The 10,323-nt window shown below is 43.4% G+C and overlaps 1 protein-coding gene across 1 annotated transcript; it reads left to right on the top strand.

Moving 5' to 3' along the window:
• The first annotated feature begins 2,123 nt into the window (after positions 1–2,123).
• Positions 2,124–9,791, top strand: LOC113155813. Its single transcript, XM_026350504.1, has 4 exons — positions 2,124–2,387; positions 3,411–3,884; positions 3,970–4,089; positions 8,666–9,791. The coding sequence occupies exons 1-4, from the start codon at positions 2,374–2,376 to the stop codon at positions 9,606–9,608; spliced, it is 1,551 nt and encodes a 516-aa protein (XP_026206289.1). The 5' UTR covers positions 2,124–2,373; the 3' UTR covers positions 9,609–9,791.
• The last annotated feature ends 532 nt before the right edge of the window (positions 9,792–10,323 follow it).

Below are 10,323 nucleotides of genomic sequence, written 5' to 3'. Positions count from 1 at the left end.
TCTCTCTCCTCTCTGTCGTCTGTCTCTCTCTCCTCTCTGTCGTCTGTATCTCTCCTGTCTGTAGTCTGTATCTCTCTCCTCTATGTCATCTGTCACTCTCCTCTCTGTCGTCTGTATCTCTCCTGTCTGTAGTCTGTATCTCTCTCCTCTATGTCATCTGTCACTCTCCTCTCTGTCGTCTGTATCTCTCCTGTCTGTAGTCTGTCTCTCTCTCCTCTCTGTCGTCTGTATCTCTCTCCTCTCTGTCGTCTGTATCTCTCTCCTCTCTGTCGTCTGTATCTCTCTCCTCTCTGTCGTCTGTATCTCTCTCCCCTCTGTCGTCTGTATCTCTCCTCTCTGTCGCCTGTATCTCTCCTCTATGTCGTCTGTCTCTCTCCTCTCTGTCGTCTGTATCTCTCCTGTCTGTAGTCTGTATCTCTCTCCTCTATGTCGTCTGTCACTCTCCTCTCTGTCGTCTGTATCTCTCTCTGTCGTCTGTATCTCTCCTCTATGTCGTCTGTATCTCTCCTCTGTCGTCTGTCTCTCTCCTCTCTGTCGTCTGTATCTCTCCTCTCTGTCGTCTGTATCTCTCCTCTCTGTCGTCTGTATCTCTCCTCTCTGTCGTCTGTCTCTCTCCTGTCTGTCGTCTGTATTTCTCCTCTCTGTCGTCTGTATCTCTCTCCTCTCTGTCGTCTGTATCTCTCCTCTCTGTCGTCTGTATCTCTCTCCTCTCTGTCGTCTGTATCTCTCCTCTCTGTCGTCTGTATCTCTCCTCTCTGTCCGTTATCACCGTCTTTATTTATTAATTGCTTTCCAACCTCGAACTTTCTCTCATCTACTGTTGTGTCGCTAATTTTACCGCCTGTGATCCACACAATCGATTGGCTAAGCGAAGTCACGTGGGATTATTGACTCACATTCAATTGGCCAATGCGTTCTCGCGTCCACTAAATAACTACCGTAAAGACCGAAATAGCTGCGCCGATTAAATTTAAGGTGTCCCGCTAGGCTTGGCATCAAAACGTTCGGTTTGGTCTGTAGCTCCGGGTCCGTATGGGACAGCTTCTGGGTAGATCATTATCTCCATCTGTGAGTTAAGTGGGGGTCTGAATGAATATCCAAACAACTTTGCGACCCTCCCCGCAGCTCTTTGCTTCTCACCTCACCCTGGCTCTCTTGCCGCCAGCACTCAATGAGTAATAATGATTACCCAGTTTTTAATTTTTAATAGATGGGGGGTGTCTTTGTGTGTGTCTTCATAGGTGCATGTGTATCTTTTGGTTACACACATGTGAAGCATAGGCAAATTGTGGTTTACAATGGGCACTGGCTCCCAAGGGATACACCATAAGATCTGTGCTGGACAGATTTTTGTGTCGTCCATTTGCAATAGATAGTGCAGTAGTAGGATCCTACCTCCCGTAGGGGTCCTTAGGCAAAACCCCTTAAACACAGATCAAAAGATGGCCCATGGGAAAAAATAAGGTTTGGATCTTTGTTCCCAAGGAGACAACACATATAGCTAGAATGAATAAATGAATATACTTAATATACATGTCAACACAACCTACGGTGCCTAGTTTGCATTGGGCTTACAGGACAATGATTACATCACATTGAGAGAAAGGGAAAATAATTTAAATCCTAAAACATAATCCACTGTGCATACATATAATCCAGATATAGAGAAAGGCATTTAAACATTGATGGACAGCATCCAACATGAAGTACACAGCATGTAAACAAATACTGTAATCTACACTTCATCTGTCATATCAAGCACACTAAACCATTTTCTGGGAAAAAAAAAAGAAAAATTCCATTCATGATTTTATTCAAATCAAGCAAATTTCTAAACTCCTGTTTGCTCACTGGTTTTTGCAGAAAAGCACAATTAGTATCTGAAGTCTCTTCAAGTTTTTCCCTGCTTTTTTTCTCCTCTTTTAAAATATATCATTCATCACTGTTTTAAAAGATTCACCACTCTTTATTTCTGAGCCAGATGATATTTTTACAAAGTGAAACTATTTCTTTACTTTTAATTTTTCTGGTGGGCATGTAATCAGTTTCGAGAATATTTCCAACAGTACCTGAAGGAAGGAAGTTAGAACAATTGTGTCTGAGTTTGTCATTTCCTAGTGCACACTGTCAAATAAAAAAACTCATCTGACTGCAGAGGGACAAATAAGTAAAAAAGAAACCAAAAAATAATGGGTGCGGTTCAGGGAATAAAACCTAAACCTAACACAATGTCATTACAAGCCGGAGTTATTTCAACAGATCTGTGAACTGTGGCACTGAGCACGATCAGATACACAATTGTGCCCTGTTTTTTCATCCATAGACAGAAACTCCCAAACAAGGAACTGAAGGATTCCTACACAGAGGAGCAACATGTCCACAGCAAGGTAAAGTTGGATCCTGTCTAAACTAAACTAAACTAAAAGTTTGAAACACGTTGAAACACGTGTGCAGCTTCTCTGTTAGTGTCAGGTGTATTTAAATGTACAAAACATCTACGAAAGAAAGAAACAGATAAACTCAACTAAGTACTTGTTAAATCAGCCGTGGCACGTAACTGAGTAGATTTCATTTCATTACACATCATTTATTTGACAACTGTAAGTACTAGTTACTTGTCAAATTAGGATTTAACTTAATTAAAAGTATATAATAAATAGAGTACTACAAAACTTGTATTCCTACTGTAAATTCAAACAGCGTTGTTAGGGCCCCTTGTTACAGACATTAGTTGTAACTAGTTCAAAAGACATTGTCTTCTAAAGTTCTCACTTTACATTTAATTATTTGATTAAGGCCTAAAAAGGTAAATGAATAAAGTATTTCACTAAAAGCAGAAGATAATAGAATGGAAAATAAAGAGTTCATTTTTTCCTCACTCCCCCACCCAGTGGCCCTCTGATGGCTACAACAGTAAAATGCTGTGTACACATTGAATGATTTATCAGTCAGAGAGACAAAAGCACTTTTACTTTTGATACATGAAGTCCATTTTTTAGATAACAGACTACTTGCACATTTACTTAAGTCAGATATTGAAAGAACGACTTCTTTCACTACACTGTAAAATTAACTTGGGCTGCCTTAGGATTTTAGGTAAAGTCGACAAATGCAGTTTGTCACAGTTTTAAAATACTAGTGCTGCAGATTATCATGATCAAATCCTAGAATATTTCTTGATGATCTCAGATATGAACCCTTCTACACCATTTGAAATCAGATGTACTCTGGTAACATCTGTTGGTCCAACTGTGTAAATGCAATAAAAAACACAATGAACCAGAGTAAAAAGTTTGACAGTGTAGAGTGTGTAGGGTTTAGCCAAATTCAAAAAACAACATATTAGGGATATTGGATTATTTGAATAAGTGTTGAAATTCACTAGCTGGTTGATGTTCTTTATCTTACAGACAGGAACTACAAGAGGCCCTGTGCCGCTACACCACAGATACCATCACCTCTATCAACTCAGTGAGGGGGTTCTGTGAGGGCAACTCTAAATGGCTGCTTCAGAGGGAGAAAGAATTAAACGTGATGAAGATGACTGCACATATGAGACCTAATGAGCTGGCCGCTGTGTTGAAGGACACTCTGGAAGGCCTGGACAAGCTGGACTGCTTCCTGGATGCAGTGGAGAAGCTCGCAGTCACCTCTCTGCATGTGTTCACTGACAACCCGGTGTTACATCTCCCCAAAGAGCTCAGCCTTGAAGACGTTCAGTTTGTCATCAGTGTTGCTCGAATGATCTGCCCTCACCTCCTCGAGTTTAAGAGAGATGCAAAAGTCTTCTTCTTTCCCAGGCTTCAGAACGTGGAGGTGCTGTCGTACCAGCTGGACAAATACATACAAACCACCAAGAAAATCTGTGATTCCTTAGAGAAAAGGTAAACTGAAATTTAATGAACATGATGCACATTTGCACAACAAATAAAATCTGTTCCAGAAGATCTGAGTGTGTGTCTTTTACAGCTGCTTCAGTGAGTTTTCCCCAAAGATGACGGTGGGAGCTGTGGTCGACCTGGACGTGGGTTTTTCTGAGGATGACATTCGAAGGATGCTTGATCACATTAACCAGCTTGATGAAATCAGGTATAAGTGTTAACCATGTATTAATAGAATTAATTAGAAATAATTTTTGATGTAACATGCTGGCATCTGTCATTTTTACATTTACATTTAGTCATTTAGCAGACGCTTTTATCCAAAGCGACTTACAAGTGAGGAACAAGGCAAGCAAACAAAATCTAAGTCAAGGAGAAACAACATCGTGTTACGAACGGACTAACGGGACCAACGAGTAAGAACAAAAAGATACATTTATTAACAAAAAGGGCAGGGGACACAGGGAACTAACCAACACTAACAAAGTATCAACTAAAAGAGACCCGAACACACGGTGGACAAATACCAACAAAGCATAATCTGACAAAGTAGCAACTAAAAACCTACGCACTAACGCGGACAAAAACCAACTAATAAACTAAACGTACAAAGTAACAAACAAAAATCACTGCACAAGGCAGGAGAACATTAACAGACAGACAAACCAACAGTACAAAGTATCAACTCAAAAAACACAGCGTGAACACAGACCAAACAATTCAAACTGACTAACAAAAACAGACAGGGACCTCACGGACAAACGAACAAACAAACTGACCAGATTTAGGAGTAGTGTGCAGCATGAATGACAGAAGTGAAGTCAATGTGTGACAAACCAGCACCGGACTGAGGACTGAGGTGTGCTTATAAAGCAGAGGGAGTGCACAGGTGAACTGAGTCAGTAATTAGTCCGGGGAGTTCAGTGGAAAGTGGAGGAAGTCCATATATGGGTGTGTGGCAGGAGGGTGAGACACAGAACAAAAACAAAACAGAACAACCCGACAGGGGCCGAAGGGGGGAATTGTAACACATCGAAGCAGAGTGCTATCGAAAAAGTGTTTCTGTTTCAAGAGATGATAGAAAGAAAGGGTAGAATTTTTTTTTTTTTTTTTTTTTTTTTTAAGTGCAAAGGAAGATGCGGAAAAGTTCTGTTTTCAGCAGTTTTTTAAAGATTGCAAGTGAGGTGGCTGAGCGTGCAGAGATAGGCAGCTCATTCCACCATCGTGGGATCACTGAGCTGAACAGTTTTCCTTGGTGTCGACTGTGTGGTGCTGGTACCACCAGACGACGTTCCCTGGTTGAGCGCAGTGGACGGGAGGGGATGTAGACCTGAACGATTGAATTGAGATAAGATGTAGCTGAGGAGTTAACCACTCTGTAGGCAAGAGACAGAGCTTTGAACCTGATCCCTGATCTTTCTGATATTGTGGAGGGCATATCTACACGACCTAGAGACTGTGGCGATGTGTTCCGTGAAGGTCAGCTGGTCATCAATGATGACCCCCAGGTTTCTGGCTGACTTAGTAGGGGCAATCACCGCAGATCCAATGTTAATGCTGATGTTGTGTTGAGTTGAAGGTCTGGCAGGGAAGACTAGAAGTTCAGTTTTGGGTATGTTGAGTTGAAGGTGTCTTTTTCTCATCCAGGCAGAGATGTCAGAGAGACAGGCAGAGATGCGAGATGAGACAGTTGAATCATCCGGCGGAAAAGACAGGAAGAGCTGTGTGTCATCTGCATAGCAGTGATAAGAAAAGCCATGAGAATGGATGATAGAGCCTAGAGAAGAAGTATAGATTGAAAAAAGAAGAGGACCAAGGACTGAGCCCTGCGGTACACCGGTGGAGAGGCTATGAGAGTCAGAGACACGCCCCTGCCAGGATACCTTAAAGGTGCGTTCGGACAAGTATGACCGAAGCCAGGCTAGAGCTGATCCAGAGATGCCCAGGTCTGAGAGTGCAGTCATGAGAATCTGATAGTTCACAGTGTCAAAGGCTGCAGATAGATCTAATAGAATAAGGACAGAAGATTTACCTGCAGCTTTTGCCACCCGTAGGGATTCCACAACAGTCAGAAGTGCCGTCTCTGTGGAGTGACCACTCTTGAAGCCAGACTGATTAACATCAAGGAGGTTGTTCCGGGAAAGAAAGTCAGAGAGTTGATTGAAGGCTGCACGTTCCAGAGTTTTGGCCAGGAATGAAAGAAGAGAGACCGGTCTGTAGTTCTCCACAAGGGAGGGATCCAGAGAAGGCTTCTTCAACAGTGGAGTAATCTGGGCCTGCTTGAACGAGGTGGGAAAGGTGCCTATTGTGAGAGAGGTGTTGATGATCTGTGTAATGGCTGGTATTAGTGTTGGCGCGATAGCTTGAAGAAGAGTAGAGGGGATCGGATCCAGAGAGCAGATGGTCGGGCGATTGGAGAGGAGGAGAGTGGATACATCGTCCTCTGACAGTGTTGAAAAAGTGAAGTGAGATGCATCGTCAGGTTTAGTAAGCAGAATGTCATTGTCAGGAGGAGTGAACTGGGAGCTGATGGCTGACACCTTGTTGGTAAAAAAGGAGGCAAAGTCGTCAGCTGTGAGACAGGTGGGTGGTGGAGGTGGGGGTGGATAGAGTAGAGATTTGAAAGTTGAGAACAGCTTTCTGGTGTCTGTGGTGTTGCTGAGCTTGTCCTGGTAATATTCAGTCTTCGCCCTGGTGACACTGTAAGAGAAAGATTGAAGCAAATCCTGATACTCAGTTAGAGCAGGTTGAGACTTGGATTTGCGCCACTTCCTCTCAGCACTCCTGAGCACCGTGCGTTGTTCACGGATCTGGTCAGTGAGCCACGAGTTGGAAGCTGAAGGGCGAGCAGGTCTAGTAGATGTCGGGCAGAGACAGTATCGCAGAGCCTGTCCGTGGCTGCGTCGATGTCGTAGGTGTTACAAACGGACTAACGGGACGAACGAGTAAGACCAAAAAGTATATTTATTAACAAAAAGGGCAGGGGACACAAGGAAATAACACAAACTAACAAAGTATCAACATAAAACACTGTGGAAACACAGGCGAAAACGCAAACTAAAACTCTACCGACAACAGACAAAGTACCAACAAAAAACCTCGCACTAAGGCGGACATGAAACTAACAAACTAAATGTACAAAGTGACAAACCAAAATCACTGCGCAAGGCAGGCAAACAGGAACAAAACATACAAAACTAACAGGACAAAGTATCAACTAAAAATGCTGCATAAACGCAGACCAAACAAATCAAACCTACTAACCAAAAAAAGACAGGTGCCTCACAGACAAACGAACGAACGAACGAACGAACGAACGAACGAACAGACCGACCGACCGACCGACCAGAGATGTGGAGGAGTAGTGTGCAGCATGAATGAAATCAGGGTGAAGGCAATGTGTGACAAACCAGCACCAAACTGAGGACTGAGGGGTGCTTTTAAAACAGAGTGATGCACAGGTGACTTGAGTCAGTAATTAGTCCGGGGAGTTCAGTGGAAAGTGGAGGAAGTCCATATATGGGTGTGTGGCAGGAGGGTGAGACACAGAACAAAAACAAAACAGAACAACCTGACAGGGGCAGAAGGGGGGAATTGTAACAGTAGGTGGATAAAACCTGCGATGAGGGCAGCGCTGCAGAAACCAGGGAAGAAAGCTGCTCCGGGTTGAGAGATCTGAGGTTGCGGCGGAATGTTTCCAATGCAGTGGAAGAATGAGATGGTCTAGAGATGAAGACTGTGAGCTGAATGAAGAAGTGATCCGACAAATGCAGAGGAGTGACAGAGATGTCATCTACAGTGCAATTTCGGATCAGAACAAGGTCCAAGTTGTTGCCAGCTTTGTGAGTTGGAGGAGTGGAGACTAGTCGGTCAAACGTGTTCAGAAGAGCGAGCACGTCAGATGTCTGTGGTTTGTCCAGGTGGATGTTTAGATCACCTAAGACGATGAGAGGAGTGCCATCTTCAGGGAATTGAGACAATAGCATATCCAGCTCGTCACAAAAGTCCCCCAGCTGGCCCGGCGGTCGGTAGATCACAATGATGTGGGCTGTGATCGGTGCTGTAATCCTAACGGCATGATATTCTAAAGAAGACAGATTACTAAAGGGTGCCATGGTGAAGAACTTCCAGGTATCGGCTACTAGGAGACCAGTCCCGCCCCCCCGGCGTGATGGGCGAGGAGTGTGAGAAAAAGCAAAGCCGGTGGAGAGTGCGGCTGGGGTGGCCGTGTTTTGCGGGGTAATCCAGGTCTCCGTAAGTGCAAGCAGCTGAACAGCTGAGGTTGTAGCAAAAGCTGGAATGAAGTCCGCCTTGTTCACCGCCGACTGACAGTTCCACAGGGCAAGAGAAAAAGAGGCCGGCGGCGAGGTGTTCTGGGTGAGGGGCCGCAGGTGGGAAATGCATCGTCCTCTCGGAGAACGCCATGTCCTGCGTCTGCTGAGGAGAACTGGAATCTGCTGAAAACACATTGGAAGAAAGGAGACAGAAAGGTTGTTAGGTCAAAGGTGTGAATGCTCGGTGATTACTAAGCTGAAACTACCACCAACAATAGACCAAAACTCTCTAACTACAGTTCTTAATACTTATTGAAACAGACTGACAAACAGGCTAAATCAGCAGACTAGAGAGAAATGACACAAACTCTGCTACCTCTGAAACTAACAAACAAATTTCAAACAACCCTTACTTATTCAGTAGATCTCCTGTCCTAGTTTGGTGCTTGTCCTTTTCATGTGTTTTATTATTCTTCCTTAATTATTCTTCCTTAATTTACTATTCATCAGGATAAACCAGTCCTTCCGGATGGTGTTCTTGTTTCAGGACGAACCATGTTCTGTCTTCATCAGTAAGTTCAGTGAGCGACAGCCCAGGATGCTGCAGTTTCTGGCCGAGCTTGAGGAGAATGCTGTTCAGCTGGACAGGATGAATAAAGGTGCTAAGATCTCCAGTGTGGCAGGCAGCTCAGTAGGGGCAGTTGGAGGTGTGCTTTCCATCGTTGGTTTGGCTTTAATTCCTTTCACGGCTGGAGTGTCTCTTGGTCTGACAATGACTGGAATGGGGCTGGGAGTCACCAGTGGAGTCAACAGCATTGTTACCACTGCCACAGAGATAGGAGTTAATCGTAAACACCAGAAGAAAGCCAGTGAAGTCTTTCAGAGCTTCACAGAGGATGTGCAGACTCTCCAGGACTGTCTGGACCAGGTGATCAACATGGGAATAAGTGAGATAGATGTGGCTCTGGGAGTTTTCAAGATACTCTTTAAAGCTAATGGTGTTCGTAAAGGTATTGATTCATTTCGTAATGCTGTCTCTGATTATAAGATGCTGAAAAGTGGATATCTGAATGTAAGAGTTGGTAAGGTGGTGGCCCAGGAAGGTAAGGCTTTAGGGAACGTACCCAGGGTGGCCTCAGACATCCCAGATATTGGTCAGGCGGCAGTCAAAGGGCCTCTTGCTCTCACCAAGTCAGCCAGGGCCGGTCTCATTGCGGTAAATGCTCTTTTCCTTGGAATGGATATCTTCTTTATCTGTAAAGACAGCATCACTCTGGCTAAAGGCACCGAAACTGAAGTTTCACAGTTCATTAGAGCCAGATCCAAACTTTGGAAATCAGAGATGGATTCATGGCTGAAGATCCATGACTCTCTGTGTGAAGGCCTCCCGAGATCAGAGAAAAACAAAGCTCTCCTTGACACACCATTTTATTCAGAGACAGGGGAGAAGTAACAAATGAAAGCAGAGACAGAAATGGAAATTTCATCTGATGAAGTGGATGGAAAACTGGAAGAAAAACAGTACTGTGTAAAAGAGTAACTCTCAATTAACCAACTTCAATTTGTTTATTTTAGGAGAACTGTCTTTAAAGCAAAACACATTGTGTATAAACTATGATTGTTATTATTACATCTACAGTGGCAAGAAAAAGTATTTCTTTCTTTTAGGATTTCATGCACTAAATTGTCATAAAATCTGATCTGAGCTTAAACTGATAAACTTGGGAATTTATCTCCCCCCCAATCACTGCAAGCTGGCCAGGCTATGATGCAGCGAAGCAGACCCAGATCATGGTGTTTATGTATTATACTTACCAGTATGGTGGTATACTTATATCCCAGGTGCAGTACTGTGTATTCTTTCCAAATAATATATTCTTATTATTGTGTATTAAGTGTATTCTTATTAGCCCACAAAACATTTTGCCAATACTTCCGTGCATGTGTCAATCTGCTCTTTCTCAAACTTCAGGAGTGCAGCAATGTTGTTTTTAGTAAGCAGTTCCTTCATGGTGTCCTGCCATAGACACCCTGCTTGCTAAATGTTTTTCTCAGATGTTAGCCAGTTCCAATTATGCCTTCAAATACACTGGTGAATTTCTAAAGTCTTTGACATCACTTTTTAACCTTTTGCAGCTTAATGTAAATCAACATTTCTTGATCGTAGA

Source organism: Anabas testudineus, chromosome 8 (assembly GCF_900324465.2).
Source record: "Anabas testudineus chromosome 8, fAnaTes1.2, whole genome shotgun sequence".
In the NCBI taxonomy this organism is placed as follows: domain Eukaryota; kingdom Metazoa; phylum Chordata; class Actinopteri; order Anabantiformes; family Anabantidae; genus Anabas; species Anabas testudineus.
This window is presented reverse-complemented; position numbering and strand designations above follow the sequence as displayed.